Source organism: Pangasianodon hypophthalmus, chromosome 10 (assembly GCF_027358585.1).
Source record: "Pangasianodon hypophthalmus isolate fPanHyp1 chromosome 10, fPanHyp1.pri, whole genome shotgun sequence".
NCBI classification, from domain to species: Eukaryota; Metazoa; Chordata; class Actinopteri; order Siluriformes; family Pangasiidae; genus Pangasianodon; species Pangasianodon hypophthalmus.
In genome coordinates this window covers 26,720,053-26,747,458 of record NC_069719.1, presented here as the reverse complement: position 1 = coordinate 26,747,458, position 27,406 = coordinate 26,720,053, and the positions used below count along the sequence as shown (strand labels likewise).

Genomic DNA, 27,406 nt, shown 5'->3' with positions numbered 1-27,406 from the left:
CAGTAGCCACTGAACTGGCAGTTTATGGAAGTTAATATGTTTGAACTAAAGCTTGGTGTCTACTGTAATGGAGTTTTAATTAGAGCTCAATTCTAAGAGCTTAGCAAGTTTTCGATGATGATGATGATGATGATGATGATGGACATGCCTCTCTAGGTTACTTCACTCTGAATCAGCCTGCTACTGGTTCTGCCTTTTTTTTTTTTTTTTTTTTTTTAATACCTATGCAGAAAGCAGATTTCTCTGGGTCTGAGCCAGGGCTCGGGCTGCCTGGAGAGATGCGCGCGGCTGTTACAGCGGATGTGATTGCACTGCCAGTCAAGCCGCACACCCGCGTGTGTGAAGAGGTGATTAACAGACGTGGGAGATCACACGTATACGTGTCATCAAGCAGAGCTGTTGATGTTAGCCTGGGGACCAAAAGGAGTGGTTTCCGAGCGCATACGTCGAAACGCGTGCGGGTGTGTTTGCATGTTCGCAGCAGGACTAACAAAAAAGGAGGATAAAGCAAAAACAGTGAGAAGAGTGAGAAGATTTTCAGGTTGTAGGGGTGAAATTGGGAGGGGAAAAAAGAAGCAGGCATTGATGCGGCCTTGAACAAAGTAAAAGGAGAAGAGAGTGAGTGGACAATCAGGTGTGGAGTAACACGGACAACCCAGACACGCCATTAGCTTCATGTGGATAAACACTCTGTTAGCCACAGCTAATTGCCTAATTAATGACATATTTATAGCGCCATTAAAGGTTCTCAGCCATTCACTTTCCCCCCTTCACACTGACTAAAGTCACAGATGACGCCATGTTTCAGTTCTGCTAAAAATGAAATATACATTACATAATGTTCCCTAAATGTAGACATGCGTGAAGTTGGAAATGATCACACACTTGCCTCAAAAAACATCATTTGGCTCAAAAGCACCATTTCTACATTTCTACAGTTCAACAATTTCATAATATACCAAAAGAAGTACTGAATCACACACTTGGTGGTGTGCTGTGTTAGGAAAATAATCTAGTATCTAATTTCCTAGAACTTCACATCCTGAAGTGTTTAATTCTTCTTATACGACAACAATTTGCTCATTTTTTTTAAAATAAAAGAACGACACGTTACTTTTTATTCATTTATAGCTATATTTTATGTTGCAGAACATCCGTAAAACAAGATAGCTTTGTTCTCACTTATGTTATAGCAGCTATAAAACAGCTGTTCGCTCACAAGCCTGTCTTTTTTCTCTGTCTAGAAGTTAATAAGCTACAAAAAAAAAAAAAAAACACAACTTGTCATGACACAAAGAAATCGGAAATCCTCGGTCGGAAAACTGTTACAAACAAAGTGCTGACACTGGAGACTCCTTCCCTAAATGTTGTATACAAATGTCTCCTTTGCTATCATTTTTAATTATTAGTTGTAGATTATGTCAAGCGTTCCGCCACGTGAATGAGTTGTTACTATAGTAACGATAACGTATTTAGAATGACACCTTAATATAAACCTGTGATTTGTCTTGCAGATGGAACTTGAAAGTTAACGTCTTCTGAACGTTCAAGATTTCCGAATCCAGAAACCAGCGCTGCGGTACAAGTCCATACGTGACATACCAGTTGCACATTTTTCATATGCGAGGCAGATGTATGTGCAAACTCCAAGAAGAAAAAAAAAAGGAAAAAAAAGAAAAAAAAAAGGAAGGCGGAGAAAGCCACGCGTGTCAGAAGCCACATTTCCATCCGCAGAGGGCAAATATAACACACGTTAAACTGTACAACATCTACCCGCTGCAGCTCTGTATGCATGTCGTATGATTTGAAATGCATATTGATTCGACTAATTAATTCCAAATATTTCACAAGAGTGAAGAAGGGAGAAAAACACACACAGTCTCACACACACACAAACACACACACAGTGTGTAATTAACTTCTCTGTGCTTTAACTGTCCCCATGCTGCAGCACTCTGACACTGGGCTATTGTGTGTGTAAGCGTGTGTGTGTGTGTGTGTGTGTGTGTGTGTGTGTGTGTGTGTGTGTTGCTGTCCTCCCTCCCTGAGGAAACCGGCGCACTAGCCGCTTTAATGAAGTCCCACAGAAGGGAAGCGAAACCTGTCTTGTTTTTTCGAGCTCGCCTTTTGGGCCAAGAGCGTAATTGGGGACTGAGTATCCAATTAATGCTGAACAACCGAGGGGGCTCGTGTGGAGAGCATAAGGTGACTCGGCTAATATTGTTTGTAGGCGCTTTGTAATAGTAGGGAGGAAGGATGAGGCGAAGCTTTGGGACATGATCGGGCTTTGAAGATGGTCTAAATGGAACCATCGTTTAGCCCAGTGGCCGGAGGGACGCGTAATACCGAGGGACGCTGATTATTTACTGTAAGTGGGCGCTCGTTCTCTAGTGCCGTCCGGCTGCGTGAGTGAAAAAGACATTAGGGTCCTCATGAGCGAGGAGGAGGGCACTCCGGGCTGGATGTCCTTCGCCTCGACCAGCAACTAGGTCACAAACAAATGCGGTGAGGAAAAGCGGTGGCGTCTACCGAGAACGAAATCACATTAATGCCACAGGGACAGGGGAGTCCCTCAATCCCTTCTTCATTAAAACTAAATAAAAAAAGCCAGGTCATTTATCTCCTTCCCTCTAAAGCCATAAACACAAATAGTTTCACTCGGCTATTTTTCTTTCACTCAGTGCCACGGCATAGATCATTGACAATAAAAGTCTCGTCCTGATGATTCGCCGGGTTAAATTGGAATGTAAAGGAAGCGGAGTGTAATTGGAAGAAATATGATGTAAATAATGACACCGGGGTTACACTTTTGGGGGAAAAAAAAAAAGACACAAAAGCAAAGACAAAGCCATGGGAAATTATAAGGAGGCCTTGACGCTCATCTTGAAGGTTTTCCTTTGGTAACGGCTACCTTTGCATCCTAAAAAAAGCAAAAAAAAAAACACTCATTAAAGGAACAATAGAATGGGGTGGTGGGGGTGGCGGAGGGGGTGGCGGAGGGGTGACGAGGCTTTACAGCTGGGTCCTCCGAAAAGCAAGCAGGCGGTACATCATTGTGTCTGTTATTAATTGGATTACAATTAGCCAGATTTAACCCTTATTAATGACGTCCCTGTTAGGATGTTAGGATGACGCTGCACTCTCAGGCGTCCATCCGCAGAGCCACAGTGCACTCTGTGGAAAGAGAAGGAACCAGCAGGAAGACGGGGATGAAATTATAATAATCTCACATGCACAGGTACACGATGAACTGCAAGCGGTTTCAAAGTGTGCTTATTAATGTAGCAATGTATCAAACGACCATGGGGGAAAGAAAAAAAAAAAAATCTCAAAAAGGCTACGGTAAAATTAAAGTGTAAAAAAAAAAAAAAGTGGACGTGAATAAATTAAAAATAGATATGCACCAGGCCTGCCTGGAAGCGTAATTGTTTTCAATTATAAAGTGCTTACTAACACATTTAAAATGGTGCTAGACTACAAGCCTAGAGGGGATGAAGCTCCTAATTTGGGTAATTCAGGCTTTGACAGAATCCGAACACTTACAGCAAGGGTTTTAAAGTGTATTTAAAGCTCTCCGAATGTGAACGTTACCAAGGGGACTGTAACCAGGCCCGGGTCACGGCGAGGGAAAGGGAGAGAGGGAACATTATTACCATGGCTTCAGCACCACGGGAGGCCTCCACACCAGGCTCATCATCATACTCTTTTTTTTTTTTTTTTTTTCTTCAAATAGCCCATTCAGAGTCGATCGAACAAAGCAATGCCTCCTGCTTGAGTCATTTTTCCTTTTCCTTCTCAACCCGTCCAATGAGACTGAGGACACGTATGACACTTTAATAGTTTGGTTCATCTATCTTCCATTGTGCCTTTGCACCTTTGATACTGAAGCTATTCAGTGTTACACTGCATGTCCTAAAAGCAGAAGAACTTTGACTTTGACCTGCAGCCCATTCCCAGTGCGTATAAATGAGTTACAGCTCCGGCCTTGACGGCATGGCATCTGTATAAGTGCTGCTGCGGCCACTATTTTAGTGCCCCGTGAAGATCCTGATCCAGATAAGGGGCCGTCTGTTTGAATGACACCTCTGTTACTTGTGCGGAGAGAAACTACGGCGCGACCCTTCGGATCTCAACTTCAACTTGACCTCCGAGCCTGGATCGGATATCAAAACACGGTGCCATCTGGCCTCGGTCAGGACCCAGTGTGGGCTCCGGAGCACGAGGTTAATACCATACAGTTAGGGAGCGGGATAGAGACCACAATTATCTTCAATTCCAGGACAGAAAATCCTATTATTCGATCCCGGCTCGGACAGATGGGGAGGCAGCGACGTCCTCTCCCATTCCTGAGCAAGCCAATCTGCTGGCTGGAGCCACAGCAGCTATGAGGAAGGTACACAATGGTGGGAGAGGGCAGGAGGGCAGCAAGGTTTGCTCTAGTTTTTTGTATCAGGGCGCGGTGCTTGGTGAAACCTGAGCTGGGACCGGCGGCTCTGTCTCCTCCCCACAGCACGGACACCACAATAGAACCTGCAGGGAGCGTTTGAAACCCTTCAACAGCAACCACTGGGAGGTGAAGCGACAGATGAACGCATCCCATGAGAACCACTTCTCTAAGGGGGTACACAGACCTTATGCGATATGTGTTGGGAATAGGCAGGAATCAGACTAAATATGGGGCACACTCTACTAAAATGGTCCAGAAATACATTACAAAAAGGCGGTCGGTTTCCTTTTACCAAAGGCAATGCTAATGCATGTTTCCCAGCCAGCTGAGGTCTGTGTACTATCAGGCCCCAGAGGGCTGTTTTACAGAGCAAGACCAAGGCTGAGCTTATTAAAAGAAAGCACATCCGATTTATCAAAATATGTGCTCATGGTTGAAAAGAAGTTTGAACTAGAATTTTCTAGTAGGGACAGGAAATAAACAGAATAGTACTATTAAGTTAGCTAAATTATGAAGTAAAACAAATGGACTTCAATGTTAAAACAGACGCATCAATCTTAGTGACCATGAACATGCCACCCACAAACACTGCTTTCACCTGTGGTGAGAATTTAATAGCTAAGAACACCACACAAAAGGTTGTGTGTGAGAAACCATGAATGCCCTGTAAGCGCCACGGCTAGAATGACCACAATGGTGGTGTTCCAGACCACAAAGCCATACCGTCATACCACAGTAGTGTGAGAAATTGCCCAAGGCATGTTATAGGGCCCCATCGTGGACTGCTCCACTGCTGTTTTCACAAAAAGCAGCATTAGCAAGACACTTTAAGTGAAGACCTAGGAATAGACAAAATCCATTCTGTCTTTTTCTACTGGTGTTTGATTGACCGGGCCACTCGAACACGACACCTATTAAAAGGAGTAGATAACTACATAATGGACATTTCTGCGTCCATACACAGTGCCAGACATGAACCATGCTATCAGAACAACTCTCAGTGTTAAAAGCCCTTCATCAAGAACGTAATTGATTCCTGGTTATTAAAATGAATTTATTAACTAAATTGGTTATTAAATGTCCGTGAAGCTTCTTTAATGGCGCTCCCAGCATGAAGTCCATTAGACAGCACGACCTAATTTAAGACTTGCACACGAGCCGATTTAGAAGCAGCACAATTTTGATATCACAAAGGCGGTGATCAAGGGGTAACGGTCTGGAACGCAAGTTTGAACATTCTCTTCAGGCCTCCTTCAGAGTTCATTCAAAAAAAAATAAATAAATAAATAAATATCGACCAGCACTACAGTGGAAATCTCGGCGTGTGCAAGTGTCATGATAATTAAGATGACTGCCTCCTCTGATGCCTCCAGCAGTTATCAAGGCCATGTCTGGAAGTCATCATTTATCCAAGAAACAGAAACACAGAGGGTGTTGAGAGAAGCGAATGGAGGGGGCTGCTGGTATGCCAAGACAAAGATGAGATATTGGGACGTTAGCCTTGGACAGCGAGACGTAAGAACGTCCCACTTATGCTGTCAAAAACGTCTTTTGATGCTCACTAAATCTTCGAATTGAATTCAAGCTTTGCGAGTTGGCCCCAGTTTCAGTTAAGGAGTATTCTGGATCAGAGGCATTAAATGCAAAGAGAATGATGAGCTATTTGGACTTTGACAGCCTAAGTGAGATGTTCTTACTTCGTCCAAACACGTCTTCTCACGATGCTCACCAAAGCCTTGAACTGAATTCAAGCTTTTTCAAGTTGGCCCCCAGTTTCAGTTTGTACTGGGTGTCGTCTGGATCAGAGGCATTAACAGCAAATATAATGGCAAAGACAAAGAAGCCATTTGGACGTTGGACATGGACAGTTTCATGTCTCACTTATGCTGTCAAGTGTCTTCTGATGCCCAACAAACCTCCTAACGCTGCCACCAAGGGAACTGAATTCAAGGACTTCGAGTCGGCCCCCAGTTTCAGTTTGGACTTGGAGTAGTTTGGAGCAGAGGCATTAAAAGACAAAGGTGTTGGAAGAAGCAAACAGAGGGGGCCCTGCTGGTATGCAAAGACAAAGATGAGCTATTTGAATGTCGACCATGGACGGTTCACGTTCAAACACGTATTCCGATGCCCACTAAACATCCTAACGCGGCCACCACAGGTGAACTGAATTAAAGCCTTGAGTCGGCCTCCAGTTGTAGTTTCGACTGGGAGCAGTCTGGATCAGAGGCATTAAAAGACAAGATTTTGCCTTTCCCTTAAATTACACACACAAAAAACAGTGTAGTATAAACTCACAAGGCACCCTGTGGAAGCAAAGAAAAAGAATCGCCTACCTGCTTATTTCGGTGGAGTTTCTCCATCGTTTCACCCAAAACAGAAATTAAACGTGTATCTACATTTTATCATGTCTGGTATCGCCTTTGAAAATTGCAGGTAGTGGTAGTGTTTAACATTCTCTTGTCAAGCATCCCCCTGCTGAGACAATAAATGCCTGTCCAGTTTTGCTCGCAGCGGCAGCGGCAGATTAGAAACAGCAGGAGGAACGGTGTAGTGTGAATACAATACCGATAAGAACGCGCCTCTTAGCCCCACTGCTACGCCTCGCTTCTGCGAATGTGAGAACCTGCTGTTTTCTAATATTTACACACAACTAGAATCGCAAATGTACCATAACTGCATTGAAAGAGCACTTTCTGTCAGCCGCCTAAAATCAGGCTATATAGTTTTTTCCATGGGTGTTTTCGAGATGGAGGGCACAGGGGGTGCGACGACAAATAGGAACACAATGAGAGTGAAATTTATTTTCATCTAAATAAGAACGAGATACAAAAAAGACTAAATTCATGAAGCTAGAGAGATGAAAATGAGATATGAGATGGCATTTCTTCTTCCAAACACAATAGATTAACGTAACAGATTTTTCAAGTATAACACAATTTAAGTTGATATTTTCAAAAGAATTTTTTATTTTTTCCGCCCATTTGCTCTTGACATAAACCTCTGATCGGATCTGCACGGCCCCCTGGTCCCATATCTGAACAATTCAATGTCAAGAACACCATTTATCAAGTGCATATGAATGGGGACAGTGCGGTCCCATGACCCTGTGAATGGTATAGCATTACCCGTGTAAAGCTGCCTTTCTTTATGAGGTATCAGAGTGCAGTGCCTTAAGGCCTGTTGATTGATGGACATCACCCTACCATGCTGATCACACCAGCTTTCACAATCCTTTGAAACTAATCAAGGTTTTTGCACGGGGGACTTGACCCTTACATCAGAGTAAAGGCGCTCTATCTGGAGCTTATTCACTGGCACACACTAGAGCTCTCGCTGTTTCTGTGTCCTGTAGAAAAATCACTCACCTATCATAGTCACTTTCCTCAGTCAAGTTTATGAAGACACATGAGAAACCAGTCCATGACTTTATCACTTTGGGCTACCTGGATGGTCCACTAGGAGCCTTAACAAGCTCTAGTCTAGGAAGACATTGAGACCATGTTAAAGTCTTTGTCACACTAGTCATATCTCCAAAAAAATACATTTATGAGCATGAAAATCTTTTTTATGGGGAGCATTATCCAAAATGGATCAGAAAAGACAAAATTTAGAGTCGGAGTACTACTACTTTGCATATTTAAAACGGACTTGTACACAGCAAACTTATGACTTATGGTTTTCTTATGATGGATTCCAATGAGCCACTCTTAACTTACAAGTCTCTATATTCCTAAAACACAACCACTACGCATTTTTCATCCAAAGTAATTACTATCACAATTATTATCACAATTAATCCATGTATACTGAGATTTTTACTATTGCAATGTCCTAACATTTGATGTGTGTAAATGTGAGAGTTCACTGTAGGTATTGGTTTAACTGTAAATTAAATTTTACCATTAGTAAATAAAAAATTTGCAGTAGGAAAAAAAATATTTAAAAATTAGCATTATGCACCAGTTTTTCATTATCTGCTTTTTCCAAATACACCTGAGGAATTAACCATGACAATGCTTACCTGGTGTCTTGGTTTAATTGTTAAAGAACCGAATTTCCCCCTTACAGAATGTACAGATTGAACAAATTAAGAATTCGCACAATGCTTTCGTGTAAGTTTTCACCTTGTGTCGAGGACAGAGACATGATGTTGTGTTTTGTTGAGGAAAATGGACATAAATTACGGAACAGCCAATAAAAAATACAAACCAAGTTAAAAATTAAACAACGTCTCTACAAATTGCAAATCGAGCTATCAGTCGATGCACAAATAAAGTTGAAACAGTTTAATAAACAACTGAAATATAATCATGACACAGAAATACCCTCAGCAAATGAATCTTTGGGTCAGGTTTTTTCACTATGGTGAACTAACAGAGGAATTTGCATCATTGACCAATAGCACAACTGCTTTGGAAGCAGGAATGTCCCAAGAACATCTCAAGAACATTTCCTTCTTGCTCTCTATTTGTACTAACCATAGTTTGGCTTACCGTTTCCCTTTTATTTGCATTTATGCAGTAGCGTTCCGACTTCTACCATTTCCCGCTCACTGGTTTTATCTCAAAAGATCCTTCTACTCATCATCTACCTCTATTTAATTCTGCTCATGTAAACCTCACTATCAACGCTGACATACTATAAGTTCACTACGTAGCCCAGAGGACGATGGGTTCCCATTTTAACTCTCAGTTGCTGAGTTTGTCCTGTTTCTGTCTCTTTCACTTTGCTCATTAAGGGCAGGAAGACGGTCTCCTCTAAAGCTGCTTTTGCAAAAATGTCTAATGTAAAGGAAATTGTTAGATAAGTACAGTAAAGAGTTGAATTAAAGGAGAAGCTATAACAAAAATCTAATTTACGCAGTTTTTCCATTGTGATTGTGAAGTCGGTTGGTGTCTGCTGTTTGATTTTGGGCTATCTCACCCAGTGTTGTCTGTAAAATCACACACGGACTTGCTGATGCGCTTTAGGACACACTGTGACCTATAAACTGAAGACTGTACAGTTATGTGGGTGGCCATCTTGGATAACTGCCCACAGGCCTCCAGTTTAATGGCTAAATCGTGCACCAAAAAATTATGTGAACATGTATGAACATTATGTGAATGCCACTTTTAACTGAGATTTGGAAATGATTTTATGTTTATAAATAAATAAAAATAAATCAGGGGGTGGAATGATGCTAAATTGTCCAAGATGGAGTCCCCATTAATGTTACAGCATTCAGCTAGATGGTGAAGTATTGCTCATGTTTCTTAGATGACAGTAAAGTGCTACTGGGATTGGATTAGTTTTACATGGAGATGTGGGTGATGTAATTATTAATATACAGTTATTTAAAAATTTTGCGTGTCTATGCATCTGGAAATATTACATCCATTATATCATGTGAATATAAAAACAAGCATTGGCCGAGTTTAAAATGTTTAAACAATAAAATATAGACATTTAAAAGAACGTGTCAGAGAAGTGACGCTTCCTGGGGTTTTAGATAAGGTACTGACTTACATGTTATGGTCATGTGACCTACTAATGCTCAAGCACACTGCTTATAATAAAGATCAAAACAATCTGATTGTATTAAAATGAGGCATGTGGAGTACGCATGGAATTGTTAACGTGACGACCGTATGTACAAGGCACAGAAATCTGGTGAGCAGTTTCTTCAAAACGTACAGTTAAACACTGAATGAACAAACGTACTGCACTCTGCCTTGTTCATTCAATTTCAAAACAATTCTTCTTAAGTGCTGAAGAACTTTCAATAAGGTCATTCAAACTCAGGCTCTACAGTAAGAGATGAGTTACATACAGTGCAAATTGGACCCGATAACACAACGTTATTGGATTGGAGACGAGCGAATCCGACATCCACATTACTAAAAGTACGAAGGGGGTCCCGGGCGCAGTTTAACCGCCGCTGAGCGAGATTCAGGGTTCAGCATGGAGCCCCTGCACCAAACCGGCACTGTTACAGAGAAACACAGAGCAGAGCACTGGATATAAACACGGGTCAATCAATGGCCACGCTCAGGCCAATCAAAGCTGCGTGTCTGCTCCGTGTGTGGCCGGTGGAGGGAACAGGTGGTAAAGTTGTGTTTAAATGCTCTGCCCCCCCAAGTGCCCTGAGTGTGCCATCATTATGTGCTACTGCCCCCTACTGCGAGGCAATGGCTGTGCGCCCCCAAGGTCACTGGTAAAGAAGGGGGAAGAAAGCACGCAGGGGTGCACTTTATTCCGCACGGCTGGAGCGATCGATAGCGCCCCTGCAGCTCGGCTCTGAAAACAAACATTAGGAGAAAACGTCTCTCTCTCCCCGCTGCTGTTCGAAGGCCCAACTTGGTGGCCAAGCAGATTTAACAAAGCAGGACTGTGGTCTTCCTACGATTATAAACCACAAGGTCTGTACAGTGGTCTCTACATCTGGCTACTTAGGTCTTTTGCTAATTGCCCCAATTTGTGGCTCAGCACCTGCAGCACTCAGTGTTTTCCCACCTCGAAGCAATCATTTTGGCCAGGTGTGAATAAGAGTGTGAACTGGACCAAGATCATGATTATCCCATGTTCCAAGAGAACCGTAGTTCAAATTAACCCTTAGAGCTACGCTTTTGACATTACCCGTGTATAAAAAAATGTTTACCATGCGAGGGTGTAGCACTTTTTTTTTTTTTTTTTTTTAAATTTAGCACAACCTAACCAATACAACCTGAAAATTATTTTTTTTTCACTTAAACATATCACAACACTCACAAACTCATAAAAACACTCTCAAACCCACAAAAACTGAAAATCAGATTTAGAACATTATGATTATTTTATTCCTGTATTTTTTTTTCCAACTGCCCTGTGCCAATTTGACAATCAGAAAAAGAATGAAAACATTTTTAGATCAATTTTAATTACTATATCATTGTTTCAAAGTGATCAACACCAAACAAAAAACAAACCACAGTTTCATGGTAGCACTTTCGACAGAAGTTGGCTGTATTGCTTAGAATGATGCCATTATTTGCGTCTCTGTAGCAAAAAAAAAAAAAAAACAATCACGCGGGCAGGCGTGATGCTCGGTGATGTGCTAGACTATGACGGAATTACAATGAACTGTGGAATGAACAAAAATGGAAAGCACACAAATACTTCTGTTTCAACATATTTAGCTATATAGATTTGTATTTAGAAATATGTATCTTATTTATCTGTCCATCATTTTGTACCGGATCTGTAACCTCTAACCTAACCTATGTTTGGGTTAGTCCCAAAATTTATATACACACCTGCAAAAGATTTGTTTGCAAGCACAGTTCCAGATCTGCCCCATCCACACAGTTCTGCAGGTAGTTTTTGTGGACTCGATTCTGATTCGAATCCGTCTAGCACACGACAAGATTCTTTGGTTTTGTTCTGCATTTTGGGGAAACCTTTAAACGTTCTATGTAAGACCTTAGAGCAAAGGTCTTCCCTATGAGGGAGGGTTACTATAACCTGTTAAAGAAGCTAAAAAGGAATGTCTTTTTCTCCCCCCCCAAGAGTCTAAAGAATCAAAAGAATCAGTTTTATTCCGATTCGGATTTGACTTAATTACACTCGTCCTTTGGACAAAGACGAGGAAACATTCTAATGCGGTACGATTCCTCAATCCCAGATCACAGCAAAGTCAACCAATCCAAACACATCTCCCATCTCTCTTTATCTGCATTCGATTCATCACTATTCAGGAAAAAAAAAAAAAAAAAAAAAAAACTTTCTACAAAATGTCATCTCAGTCCAGAGTGACAAACTCTGCACACACTTTTTTTTTTTTACCTTAATACACACGAGAGCATTTGTTTGATCTGTTCTCATCTACCTCCGAGTTATTCTTTGCCCTCTCAATGTCGGAAAGTTGGTGCTTAGCCTTAAACACACTCTCTGCCTGAGATCAAACCCAATAACAAAGTTACAAGATGCGATCCCAAGTAATGCACCCACAACTAACTTTTAATGATCGCTCTGTGAGCAAGCGGGAGAGGAAGACTCGAGCTCTGGAGTGACAAACAGCGGGACCCAAGTGTTCGCCTTTTGTCTTCTCCTGATCAAATGGCGGAAGAGAGGAGAGGTAAGGCGCACATGCACGCAGCCTCTTTCCCTGAAGAGCGTCTCAGCTCTGGGATCAAAGAGCAGAGAGAGGGAGACAGAGAGAGAGAGAGAGAGAGAGCGCCAGCCGCACCTCGCCTTTCATTCTGTGACGAGAGAAGAGTGGGATGCGGCGTGGAAAGAGTCGGCACTCGGCGAGCTCCTTCAGGGATTTCCTTATCGAGGGCAAAGCAATCCCCTCTGGACCTCGTCGGCACGGGCCTGATTATTCAAGCCATTACAAAGGGGATGAAAATAACTCGCTACTCAAAGCAAGCGTACTTTTTTTTGTTATTTATTATTTTACTGAGGATGTACCCAACATCCTGTGGAAAAAAAAAAAGTTAAGGAACAGAAAATGTACAGCTAGGAAATAATCCAGACAAGTTTAAAAAGAGGAAAAGAAGTTGTAACAGTTTAAAAGAGGAGAGCTATGCGGTCTTCTTGGGCCTGCCACGGCTTCTCTTTACTTCCACCATGGGGGAAGTCTGCGTTCCCGTCTCTACGACGCGCTTCTTCGGACTGGACCTCTTCACGCCGGTCCTCTTCACGCCGGTCCTCTTCACGCCATTCACTTCTGTATTGATGATAAAACAGAAAACAGAAAAACAGAAAACCTGATTCCTTTCACTGTGACATGGTCTGGAAAATAGTCTTACCTATGCTAGATCTTTATTTATTTATTTATTTTTTAGCAAATATGTATTGCAAGCATTAGGATTTCTAAGGATTTCTAACAAAGGTAGTTTAATGTATAAAGCTAAAATTTTTGGGATCTAAATATATAATATCCCAAATATATTTTTATATAAATATAAATATAGAACTTTCTAGACTTGGTCTAAAATCAAATTAACACCTTTTCAGTACAATATTCATACAGGAAATATGTATTTAAAAAAAAAAAAGATCCCATTTAAAACTGGTTTAAATTCGATCACTTAAACTTCAAGACGTTTGTGTCTCGTACCTGGATTGTGGAAAAAAAAATAATAAAAAAAATAACCACATTTACATCTTAGTAATCAGCGCAATACATTCCATCACCAACCACCAACCACCAGCAGCCAAATTCATTTTTAAATAACTAATACATCCGTGTCAGCAAGCAACCCAGTCCCTTCTGAATGTTAGAAACAGCACACGTAATAATCTACGAGTCTCTCATACGGTCAGTTTAAACGTCTAAAACCTACTAAAATCATGATCTCGATTCGTTTCTCAGTGGAATTTAATTCAAGAACTGCATGAATTCTGCAGCATTTGCACTCGTCACATAAAACAGAGCGTCACTCTTCCTCCTTATCCACTGTGACCTCACGCATCTGAAGCTACAGAGGAAAAAGGGGAGAGACAACGTCAGGAAAGTGACGTATGTAGTGAGAAGCAACAAATTTATCCTAAACTAATGTTTACTATTATGTTCTGAAGATTAAATTCCCAATTATTAAACAAACGATGAATAAACGAATTGAAATGAATGAGGCGAGTGAGTCATGGGTGCACGAGCCGCCTCGCTCAAAACTCACTAATTACACATAGAGACCCATTTTTACCCTTAAGTGATGAAAGTAGGGAAACAATACCGTGTCTAATTATTTAAGCAGCCGTGTTAGTTTTGGGAACGTTTGAACACCAAAGGAAGCTGGTCGTCACATGTTAGGAGCCTTTGCGCATATTACATGTGTGCGGTACAGCGAACAGATTTTCAATCCAAAGACGCATTTTCAAACTAAACACCAAGATACTGAATTTTTTGTGCATTGAATTCTCATTAAAAAAAAAAAAAAACCCCTAGACTTACGTACCTAAGAGCTGCTACAGTAATCATAAAGACGGTTTCTTCCTCATGTAGTCTCAGGGAGTTTTTCCCTCACCACTGTCTACATTCGGATTTTTTGGAAAGCTGCTTCGCGACACTATTTTACCTATCGTTAAAAGCACTTTATAAATAAAACTGCTTTCGTAACTTGGACCCCGTGCTGATTCAGTGCATCAGGGATCTAATCTAAAGTAGAGAAAAGATCTAATGTAAAGTAGTCAGTAGGAGAACCCGGGTAAGCTGACTGCAGGAAGTGAGCACTTACCCTTCTTCTGAGCCGGACGTCTCTTCTTTGCAGAGGAGCTATCAGTTTCGTCATTAGATGCCTCTTTTTCTGCTGCTTTTTTTCGCTTAGGAGTCTTCAAAAAAAGAGAGAGGGATAGAAAAGAAATGGTCAAATCACTTGCCTACAGCATCCTTAGGGGGAGCTTGTATCTAATATTAAAAAGGGACCTTTCCTCGGCGATACGCGAGGAAACTATTACGTGTGCCTTAAGCCTTAAGCGTGACGTCTGAGCAAATGTAATTACGACTCTGCTCCCCAGCTCTCCAGCAAGGCTAAAAAATCTGGCGAGGGAAGGGGGGGGAAAAAAAAAAATCATTGAAATATCAAACACAATAGGTCTATTTTAATACCGCTTAGAGTGATTCGGATTTTCAAGGTTATATCCGTGACTCGAGATTACAGGTCAGAGACGCAATTTCATTCCACGCTTTAAACCTCCAAACAATCGTTTATATTTTGAGTTCATTTATTACAACGCTTTCCTCCGTTTCGGATCCTGTTCCGTGCTAATTCGAGCATGGGATGGAGAGAGGAGCGAATGGGAGGAAATCACACAAACTGAACCCAGGGTTAGCTAGAAGATGCACTTAACGACAGCAATCAAATTCCCCCCATCCTCCACTCAGACTGCGTAATGAATGCTCGCCTGTCTCTCGGACTCGAACCATCATCCCTTCTCTCTCTTTTTTTTTTTTTTCCTTTTCTTTCCTTTCCATCCCCTCCTCACATTTCCCTTCCATTTTGCCAATTGCTGCCTCATGATTACCATCCAGACCCCGCTGAGCTGAACAGATTGGCTCGATAATTACATACAATAACTGCAGTGGGCAGGTAACCCTCAGCTGGCACAGGGCAGCTCCCTGGTGGCACCTTCCATATGCAAACGGCATTGTGGGAAGGCGAGGAGAGTCCGTCGCCTCCCGTGTCGCGAGTGCGCGCGCTGATTGCCGGCCCGCGCTCACTCCGAGGTTACCGTGTCAGCAAATTTGTGATACATTAGCAGGGAATAAACACAGGCACTCAGGACCTGACGGAGGGAGGGAGCGAAGGAGAAGGGGAGGAACTGAAGTCTTTGTTCACAAGGTTTTTTTTTTTTGCTGGACACTGTCTCAAAAGTTCTCAATATACAGGTATCTGATAACACGTTCATTTACTCATAATCAATGTTCTGAAACAAACCGCCGATACCATGTGATACTATGTGACGTAAGTCTAATGTACGATGAAAAAAAAACAACAGAGATATGATCAATTGATGGACGGTCGATCTGAGTGAACTGAGCAGTATGACCGAGCATGGGCATTAAAAATGCTGTGAATTGAGAGAGAGAGAGAGAGAGAGAGAGAGAGAGAGAGAGAGAGAGAGCACTTCACTTCTGTGAGCACTGAGCACTGATTTATCTCAAACAGTCGTCAAAGAGATAAAAACCCCCTCACTTTCTTCCTCAGCACATAGCACGGTGTAACACATACTCCAAACAGCATCAGACTCAAACCTGGTTAATGCTTCTGAGGATGCTTTCACACACATTCATCTGTTCACCGAGTCAGACTCGGAGATTGATTCGTTTGGCCCAAGGTTTTTTTTTTTTTTTTCCTCCCTTGTAGTTCGTCAGTTCAAAAATCTAAAATGTGGAATTTCTGCAGCACTACAGCTCTGTCATATGCTCCAGTTTAGCAGATCACAACTACAAAAAAAAAAAAAATACTGCAACCAAAAACAAACTGGGTGTTGATTCACTTCCTGAAGTTGAAATGATTCAGAGTCGAATCACTTTCTCACTTGAGTTCACTTGGAAGCAGAACGATACTGCCTCGTTCGAATGCTCTCGGATCCGAGTGACTGCTACATTCTCACGAACCGCACCGAGGTGGAGAACTCACAAGGGTTCCGTTCAAACGGAAAAAACACAGAGTATGTGAAAGTGTTTATAGTCTTTACGGTTGATTTTCATCTTCTGCACATAAGTTTTTTGTGATACGGAAAGAATTTTTGGTTCGGTTTGAAACACAAAAAAAATTACCACACGACTTCACTAAAAGATTGATAAATGAGGTGCAGAGCTTGCAGTTCTCTAAAGGATGAATAAAAGATGTTGTAGAGGTCTCACCTTGACCGAGGACGGCCCTGCACCGGACACAGACGCTGCGAAGTCCAGCTTGTCATCGTCAGTGGCGCCGATGCTTTTTAGTCCCTGCTGCAAAATGCTGCGCAGCTTGGTGTAGTCGGGTTTATCCGTGTAGCCCAGCGCCTTCACCTCCTCCATAAACTTTATCATTTCCTCTGAAAGACGGAGATGAACGGGTTGGGATTCGGTAGAAAGCTCTCCGAGAGTGGGTTTGATTTAGACATTTAGACAGAACGACTACATCTTGTTTGTGTGTATTTCTGATTTTTCACTGCTCACGATTTAACCGAGACACCGCTGAGTGTCACCACGAGAGAAATTTACTTATAGATCCCTATAGACGTCACGGCAGCTTAATAGCAACTTCGCTTTCTGCTTTAATAATCAATCATAAATCATCTGTTTAAGACCAGGCACCACAAAAACTGTAAAAAAAAAAAAAAATTGTTAAAAATATTTTACAATATGTAAAATTGGCTTTAAGGCAAATTTATAAGGTTTATATTGACACATCATTGTTTCTATAGTAACAACTGATTGACTGGGATTAATAAATTAATTAAAAGATTAATAAATGTGTGTAACTTTTCTTTGAGGAGACATTTATGGAAGGAGTCTCCAGTGTCAGAGTTTCATAACAGTCAGAGGTAAAGCTGTAGCTAAGTTTTCTGACATGGGATATCTCCAGGATGAATTTGTGTGGTTTTTTTTTGTTTTTTTTAAACTTTAGTGCTATAACAGATAAAAAAAAACTTCTTGACATGCTGTTACCACATCACTCCACTCCTTCGGTGATTATTTTCCTACAAGTGCACGCCTCTGAATGCATTATTCCATGCATATTTTACAATCCTGTGTGCTGCTATGCATCAGTGAACCAGATAAGACGGACTTTATGACTGGCAGAAAGTAGAACTTCTGCCCGCCTCTGTGTAAAGAGCCATTTCCATTTCACAAACTGATAAAAGAGGAAGGTGTGTGTTTAACACTGCACTGGGAATCGAGCGCACTTCCTGCACTGGAGTCTCCACGCAGCAGGCGCCGGCACTCTGACCTTCAGGCTAAGTTTAGTGGAAAAAGAGGGCGACAAAACATCACACGCTGTTTCTTATTCTTCGCTGCTCGCAAACTGTTGTTTATCGTCGGCTGCTCAAATTGTCACACCAAACAGAATTAGCCATGATGGCCTCGCTAAGCGCGCCGCCTCCCGTCACCTCGGCGTTGGGACGAGACGTGCACAAGCAAGACAACAGCCCGAGGAGGGATCTCTCCTTCTGCTGTGCGCCTGTCACTGAGCTTCAGAAGTGCCATCGCATCATACGGCGAGCAAACGGCTCCTCTGACGCTTTTGATTTAAAAAAAAAAAGTTACTGCAAGTTACAGAGTGACTATGTGGAGTGAACTGAGGAGTGATACAATCCTTAAAAAAAGTGATGAAACATATGTCCATTAAGGTTTTCAGTCATTGAAGTCATTTTCACAAAACAACTGGATTCGGGACACGCCCTTTAAAATCTGCACTTATAATTTAGCTATTTAAATATGTGAATATTAAGGAGCCTATATTTTTATACTACCAAAGCCAAGTAGTTAAACACAGAGGGTGAAAATTATGTTGCCTTCTCAATCTTTTAGACATTGTAATATTATTTTCTTGTATCTGATATTAAGCTTGATTCGGAAATATCTCTGTGATGATCCAAGATCCACACAGAATTCTGTCAACAGGATTTTTTTTTAAAAAGTCCCTCCAACATACAGTTTTGGGATGAATCCTAAATGGCTTCTTATTAACTACATATGCTCACTTCGTGGTAATATAATGGCCTGGTAATGTATAATATTTTAAATGTAATGCTGTCAAAATTGCTGTTACAGAAAATCCAACACCTTCTGACCAATCACAACTGGGAATTCAACAGCGCTGTAGCGTCAAGTGTAACACAATGACTGGTTCATTATGAGCGAGAGCCAAACACACATTCCTCTGCCTTCCTCATCCACAGTGAAGTGGTCACACGCTCTCTAAAGTTGGAGTGAGAAGTTGTAGGGAATTAGCGCAGGGGCGATCCATTAGCTCTCATTATTGCTAAATCAACGGCTGTGCACTCATTACGGGAGCACGGACGCTCCACGCTGCTGTTTACGCGATGGATCAGGAAGTGCTTCAGACCAATTAATGCTTGGCTGACACACAAAAGCTCATCCTCATCTGAGCACATCACAGGTGCTTTTTAAGGGCCCCGGAGTTTGGTCCAGATTTTTGACTTGGCTTTAATGAATTAATCCCAGCTACGAGTATTTTATTCATAGCTTCCTGGCAGTGGGCTGCTGATATAGCCAACCAGGAAAAAAATATATATATATATATATATATATAAATAAAAATTGCGGGGACATGGGGGGGGGGGGGGAGGGGGGTCAGCATGCGGGGACAGTGTGAGATGGAGAGCACAAGCGATGGGGACGGTGTTGGAATGGGTGGGGGATGGGGACAGTGTTGGAGCATATGGGGTGGGGACAGTGATGGAACGGGCGAGGATGGAGACGATGTTGGAGTGGGTGGGGGACGGGGACAGAATCGTCCCCTCTCGGAATTCATTTTCTTTCATCTGTAATAATGCTGTCTAACTTTTGTGTCACAGTTTGGGGTTAAATTATGTAAATTAGGTTCATTCTTTTCCCAAAACATTAAACAGGTCCAGCGCCTGTGTTTCAGTGAGCGTCTCTCACCTGGTTCATGTCCTGTAGTGAAGCAGCTCTTCATGAAATCTCTGATATTGTTGCGACATCTGGGAGAGAAAACAAGAACACTGGAACGTAAGCATTTACTGCTATTAAAGTTTCGTTATTCGGTAATATTAATTATTATTCTTAAATATGTAAATATTAAAATGTTTAATAACAAATTGTTTTTTGTTAATACTCAAGAAATGACTAAACATGGCCTGGGAACACCTGTTCTCTCATTAATAATGCAAGAATGTATGAATATGCATGAATATGTAAATTATGTAAATTAGACACAACCCTATGTTGTCCTGCCATGCCAAATGCATCACAAAAAATGACCTTAATTTCTGAATCTCAAAGAGGAAACATCTGTCGACCAACATCGGGCAACTGCTCAGTGACAGTCCACGTTAGCTGGCTAAATGCTAGGAAAACTAGCTGGCTAAGTGCTAGGACAACTAGCTGGCTAAGTGCTAGGACAAATAGCTGGCTAAGTGCTAGGACAACTAGCTGGCTAAGTGCTAGGACAACTAGCTGGCTAAGTGCTAGGACAACTAGCTGGCTAAGTGCTAGGACAACTAGCTGGCTAAGTGCTAGGACAAATAGCTGGCTAAGTGCTAGGACAAATAGCTGGCTAAGTGCTAGGACAAATAGCTGGCTAAGTGCTAGGACAACTAGCTGGCTAAGTGCTAGGACAACTAGCTGGCGTTTGTCACGACTGGATTTCAGTATATATGAATTAGCATTGTCATATTCTCAGTGATGCATTTATTTATTTGACGGTAGGCAACATATAATATCACCATTACAACAGTGATCTGACCATGACAAAAAGTTAGCTAGCTAGCTTAGGCTATTTTTGGAGTTACTTTCAGAACGTGTCTCTAAACCTCAGCCTAGGTGTATTATTAAAAGTCAATAAAGATATCATCGTGATTACATCCTGAGCCTGTGAGTCACTCTGGCCTGGTCTGGGAACCATTAGGACCCAGCGAGAACTTTAAACCCACCGTATTTTCGAGTCTCTGACGTAAACCGGGTCCTGGAGTTTATCCTCCCAGGGCAGGCGGCTGCACAGCCACTGGATCATGCAGTAGCTCAGGATCTCAAGGTCTCCTCTTCTGGAAGGAGCTGTGAAAAAGCATGAATTTAGCAAAACTGATCACGACAAAACTAGCTAACATATGAATAATTTGTCCATCTTTATTGATTAAAGATTCTATAAGCATATACACACAGACTCCATGATGTGCGTCAATGCTGGTGAACTCAATGGTCCCATCGTGGCATTTCTTCGGGTCTTCTTTGTACTCCTTCGGCACACCTTCCGGCGAATATCTGTAGGCCAGTCCGTAATCCACCAAGTAAACCTGCCGCAAAAATTAACAAATACATGCGTACAATGTCAGGATGATAAATTAGTGATGTTAAACAAAAGAATTAAAAATCAGAAAAATCAGCAGTGCTGAGCCACTAATCTCAAGAGGCCACTTTTAAAATCCTAGTTTTAAAATAGCGGTTTAATAATACACCGCTGATACATTATTAATCTCTAAATTAAATGTTTGGCCGTGCCTCAGCCTCCCCCTTCCCTTTATTTGCTTCAGACTCGTCTCAGCAGTCATTTAATATCGACTGTTTACACGCTAAGCACGAAAAGCTTAAATTATGTCTTATTAAGGGAAGGCACAAAAAGAGAAAGTCTGGCAGAGATTTGGTATAAGAATAATGCTTCACAAATGTAACTGTATTTTCATGTCTGCAGCAAGAGTTGGGATATAAAAATACACACACACACACACACACACACACAGCTCCTTGTCTTCCCCAAACCTTTATCCCTTTCTAGCTTTACAACTTTACAATCAGAAATGGACTTAATTAGGATTAAATGTCATGAATCTACACAAAGCATGCTGGCGGTAGCATCATGCAACCTAGAACTTCAATGGACTTAACTTCATGAATCAACACAAAATATCCCACGTTTCATTCAAGTTTCTGGTTGCATCATGCTTCCACCACTGTGCAGAGGCTGAAGCATGGTGGTGGTAGCATCGTGCAACCAGGCGCATTAATAGATTTAACTGGGACTACATGTCATGAATCTACACAAAATAACACACTTGGATGGGAGAAATCAAACAACATATGAGCATATTAAAGCTGTCTGAAATTTTACAGTGTTACAGTGTTAATTTTACTGTACTGAATTTTCACAGTGTTGCCAAAAAAAAAAAAAAAAAAAAGTTAAACTGCACCAGATCGCCGCTAACGACTTCAATTTGTGCTGCACAATTCCCATTTAAGCAGGAAAGAAATGAGGACAAAACACCTCATGCCAGAAGAAATCCCTAGTTCCAGTGGCTAAAGCTAATCTGCCTGCTAAGCACTTACTGTACAGAAGTGTGACAACACGAGCAGAAAGCAGAACCGACCTGATTGGGGTTCTTATGGGAAAGTAGGAGGTTGGAGGCTTTAATATCGGCGTGGACGTATTCATGCTCGTGGATGTACTCGAGGATGTCCAGCTGGAGGGAAGACAGAGAAAAGTCATTAGGTGAAAAGAGGTTACTGCTAATGGAGCGATAAATGGTTTTAAATTAAATATATTTATATTCAATATTTAAATAAGATACTTTAAGTATTAGTTTTTTTATACAGAAATGATTTTATTTACATAGAAAAAATTAAATTAGAAATGTATTGATGTAGATCTACATGGCTAGCTACTAACTGGCTCCTGTAAACGTTCTTTATTTTTTATTTTTAATACACCATTCCGTTTTTATATACCACTACATTTTCATATAGCTCATGTATGCGGAAGAGGGCGGATAGCGCTTTCCTCCAAGTGTGTTACGCTGCATGAGGAAGCACGTGTCAGCCTTCACGCTCCATGGCTGGTAGATGGTGTATGATGGAGTGAGCTGGCTGATTGCCAGATGCCCAAATGGAGGACAAATGGAGGAACTGTTTCACTTTTCTTTCAACATAACTCACAAGTCTAAGGCCAAGCTGAAGAACCAACTTCCGTGGAAATCTCTTTCCGCCTTCCTCGAACTTCTTCTGTAGATCCGTTCCGAATCTGTCCATGACCATGAACCTGTACCTGAAACGTCACATCACCACGTAGCGTTTATTTATCAGGGAGTCATAAGGATAGAAAAGCGGCCATGATACGGCACTCATCTCACCTCTTTCCTCCTTTCTCGTGAAGTCCTGAGCCCCAATATTTTGGCACCCCTAAGTATTTCAGTTTCCGGGACTTTATCCAAGCGCCGACTGAAACAAAGTCAGGAACGGCCTTTTATAAATAAACATATATAAATATTAAAAAAAATAATAATAATCAAGAAATCGTAATAACAGCTTCTCGTGAGATCAGCATTCTGGGAGTTAAAGTCTTACTGCATGCAAAATCATTTGCTGCTCCTCAAAACAATATAAAGGTAGAATCCCGCAGGGACGACAGAGTGGCAGCCGCGAGCCAATCTGCTGGCGGGACAAATATTTACCAACGTCACAATATCCTAATGAATAAACCATGAGCATTGCTTAGTAATATAACAGTTAATTGTCAAGGGAAGGTGACATTTGGGTTGTTATTAAATAAAACGTATTGCCGTGACCTCGGGGCGACCAGAAGTAGCACCGAAGGCATCCAGTCGGCGTTTGTGCGTCTCCACAAGGACGGCAAGCCGAGCCTGGAACTTTCTTTAATTAAGGGACTAGCTCTTTTTCCTCGATCAGAGTAAATCATAAAGCCTGAGAGTGTGTGTTGGGAGGCAGGAGAGCGTACTTAGATCAGGCTTGGCTGCTCGCATGTAAAACTTCAGCTCGGAGAAGAGAGGGCCGTTATCGCTTGGCTCCTACAGGGGGAAAAAACAAAAACAAAAAAACAACAGATTTAACAGCGAGTCACACTTACAGAAGTAAGTAACAGTGGAGTAAATCTCAACTCTCAATTTCAATCTCAACTTTTATGTTGTACTGTATACGATCTGTGGTCAGACTTTAAAACACTTGCGTGTGCGCTGTTACCATGTCAAATTCGCCGATTATGAACTTATTAAAGAACGAAACTTATGCGTAAAATCCTCCATGCATGTCCGTGTGAATGAGCTGTTACTATAGAAACCATAACGTGCTCGAATGAGCGCATGAATATAATCCTGTAGTTTGAATTACAGCCGGAACTACTGTCAGAGCTGCTGTCAGGGAAAATTAATCAAAACCTTCTGACCAATCAGAAAGGAGAATTCAACAGTGCTGTGGTTTAAAAACAAAAAGATTGTAATCATTGCCAAATTTCTGTTGTGTAAGAGGAATAAAACACTACAGGATGTGCTGTTATAAACAGGAAAATAATCAACTTCTCATCAATAACTCCACTTCATCACACCACCCTGTCGCTGATTGTTTTCCTAGAACAGCATGCCCTGTAGGCACCTGAAGCATACTCTAGTGTTCTACGTTAAAAAGCTACAAGATGCTACAGAATGAGCGCTTCGGCAGCCACGCTAAAAAAAAAAAAAACCCTCGAATGAAAGTGTTCCTGCTCACCACTTTGATGACGTAAGGTGCGTCGGCTCCGACAGCCCTGGACGTATCATCGCTTGCTGAATGTGGAGAAGATTATTGTAGTTATTGTGCTGAAAACGTGATTATGTCTCAGGACAGATTCGAAGGTTGCAGAGACTCTTACCCAGATACAACAGGCCAAAGCCTCCCTGACCAACAGGCGTCCCGAGCTTCCAGCTTTTCTTCGCCGTGTCTGTTAGAACCTCTCCGGGCGGGAACTCCTCGGCCAGCTTCCTCTTCGCCGGCCCTTTAGCTTTCCCAGCTGCCTTGGCTTTGGGTGGCATCTGAACCTGTTTGCATTAAATATTACAGAAATGTATAGATGATCAGCTTTGAATGGCACTTAATTATTAATTATTAATATGAGTCCAGGTCTAGCCATAGCCTGCTCGAGTACCAGTGCCCATATTTCCCAGCATATCGCAACATCTATTAGGGATGGGCATTTTGCTCATTTTGTCGACTCGAGTACTCGGGAGAACTACATTGTCATCTATGTTCATATACTGTATGTAACACGGACGTCTTTTGCTTCTGCAATGCATCTTATTGTTTCAGTGTCTCACCTGTTCAATGTTACAGGCTGTTATAATGTTGTTTCTTACCAAGAAGTACAAAAGAAACAGCATAATAAAAATACAAGTATAATATATTGTCATCATGTGAAGATCCGCTGGCCAAAATTAATAAATTACTGCAGAGAAAGTGCATCTCTCTGCTTTTTTTCCCCCCACGGTTACCGTAATTACAGTAGTACGCGCGCATTGCTGTTTGCGTGGCTGACAGAAATGTGTAAAAGCAAATGATTTTAATGGTTTAACCGGCGTTGTTGATTAATTTTCTATAAAAGCAGCTCTGACAGCAGTGCAGCTGCATATCACAGGTTAATATTAATGCTCTCGTTCTAATACATTATTGTTTCTATAGTAACAGCTCGATCACAGACGCCTTGCACACGCTAAGACTAATAAACAACGGATTTAAAAAAACAAAAAACAAAAACATGCTGTTATTTAACAAAGAAGAACACACAACCATTGATACCATGGAGCTTTCTATAAGGAGGTGTTTGTTTAACGTTTATGGAAGGAGTCTCCAGTCTCAGCGCTTTGTAACAGTTAGTAAGTTTTCCACCGTAGGAAAGTCTTCAGGACAGAGCAGTTTACGTGGTGCGGTTTCTCTGTAACATGAAAAGATGTGTGTTTATCTATCTTCAAAAGAGAGAGGGGGAAAAAAAAACAGAGGTTGGTGAAAGAACGACTATTTATAGCTGCTATAATGTAAGAGATAACTGGAACTAACTTAATTAAATGTAGCTATACTTGGATAAAAAGTAGGACATATCTTGAATTAATTAATTAAAAATTGTATTTGTTGGCAATTTGCAGCGGTATAAGAGGAATAAAAGACTTCGGGATGTCGCGTTATTGGAAAATAATCAACTTCGTGGATTAATTTCCTATAACAGCGTGCCCTCATCATGTTTTACTCCTTACTTATTTTCTGTTCCGATAAAACTGAGAACTATTCTTATATAACTGAGAAAATCTTCCTTTTTAATGTAACACACATTGATATGCAAATGACCATGATGATTCTTTGAATATGCAAATTAGCCCACCCTCCAATTCCCGCCCATGTTTGCAAAGCTCCGCCCCCAAGATCTACAGAGGCCCATTAAACACGAGCAAGCATTCCGGACCGGAAGTCAGTTTTCCTAATGGAGTTTCTCAGCCACATGACACTTCTGTCTTGACTTCATGGCTTAAAGTTTTTTTTTTTTTTTTAAATCATGTTCTACATACTCTACAGGTTATTTGTACAATTAAACAGTTTTAAAAAATCGACTATTACACCTTTAATGGTGCTACTTTCCCCTGAAAAGAGTCAGCAACACTGCGTAGAATGTAATGTATTAAATATTTAGATTTATACTTTGTATTACTTTAAAGTATTATACAATACACCGCCATTGTTGTCATCAAAACCGCAGCAAAGCTAAATATCGCGAAATCTCGCGATAAGACGATAGCCGACCTTATTGCATAGACAGCAGCTTTACTTGTCATTTATAAACGTGACGTTAGTTTCACTTTTCTTCTACCATTAGCATTCAAGCTTTAGTAGTCAGCCAACGACTCTTTCACTGACAGTAGAAAGCGTATTATTTATTAAATATGAAATATATTTGAAATAAAGTTTTAATATCCACGCATGCGACAATTTACTGCTCAGGTCGGTTCATGTTAGCTCGCTAAGCTAACACTGTTATGCTAACTTAGCTAACAACTTCAATAACTCCCTTGCCTTTAAAATACGACACACCTAACCTCATACTTTAAACAAACCTACATCACAAAATGTGTATAAATACAAACATGATGTCAAATATTTATCCATAAACAAGCACAAAATATCACAAACCTGTACACAACAGTAGTTACAAAGTGCAAATAAATACAAGCGCTTAGCAGCTCCAAACTTCCCGCACAACTCTCAGAGCGGAAGCATGACGAAGCACCTAATTGGACAACACGGGAATACGCAACTTCCAGTTTGGCGCAATGCGAGCCGGGACTTGTTGTTTTTATAATCTATCCTGCGCTTTCATTATATACAGTGTTCAAAATAAGTGTCATGTTATTTGTCATATATGATTTGTTCACTAATAAAATAAGTGATATGGATAGTTCTTATTATTTTTATTTTTCAAACACTTCAGACATAAATATGGACCTAAATCTGATTTCTAGTTGTCTTTTTTATGTTTGTGCATGTTTTCTTGATGTGTGTCTTAATATTGGTCCCATTTGTCAGTAAACACTGAAACTCAGGTCTGCATCTGATTTGTACATTCTTTTTAAGCAGGCTATAGCTGTAAAATAAGTAATATCACCCATGTAGGCTACAGTCATCTTTAACTCACACTCTGTTTTAGGGATTTCCTCCGGTTTTTACTTATTTTAAATTTTTTGAAAGTATTTTTAAGGTTTGTTATAAGACTGCATGCTTTTCCTTGGCATATAGGTGAAAAAATAAAATGCACATATAATACATGTAAAAAAAAAAGAGAAGTAAACAATACAAATAGCAATCCAAGAAGATAACTATCCACAAAACCATCTTGTAAAACTGAAAGAATGTCTACAGACCTAACACACCAAATGTCTTGTAGCTATAAATTTAATTAGTAAATGAATCGTGTATAAAAATCACATATGGAAAACATGTGAATCAAGTGAATTGTAAAAATCATCGCGTGGAAATAAATGAAATGTGTATGAATCAAATGT

General features: G+C 41.0%; 1 protein-coding gene across 2 annotated transcripts; it reads right to left on the bottom strand.

Moving 5' to 3' along the window:
- Nucleotides 1-12,838: 12,838 nt before the first annotated feature.
- Nucleotides 12,839-26,679, bottom strand: vrk1 (VRK serine/threonine kinase 1). Of its 2 annotated transcripts, none has more exons than XM_026926048.3 (13): nt 26,538-26,679; nt 24,238-24,403; nt 24,096-24,151; nt 23,332-23,401; nt 22,727-22,814; nt 22,533-22,641; nt 21,968-22,060; nt 20,767-20,899; nt 20,540-20,660; nt 19,530-19,588; nt 16,779-16,951; nt 14,647-14,740; nt 12,839-13,136 (listed from the first exon to the last, which is right to left on the bottom strand). In XM_026926048.3, the coding sequence occupies exons 2-13, from the start codon at nt 24,395-24,397 to the stop codon at nt 12,991-12,993; spliced, it is 1,302 nt and encodes a 433-aa protein (XP_026781849.3). In that variant the 5' UTR covers nt 24,398-24,403; nt 26,538-26,679; the 3' UTR covers nt 12,839-12,990. The 2 variants fall into 2 exon arrangements, with proteins under 2 accessions (XP_026781849.3, XP_053093782.1); XM_053237807.1 differs by lacking the exon at nt 26,538-26,679 and adding an exon at nt 25,158-25,283.
- Between the last annotated feature and the right edge of the window lie 727 nt (nt 26,680-27,406).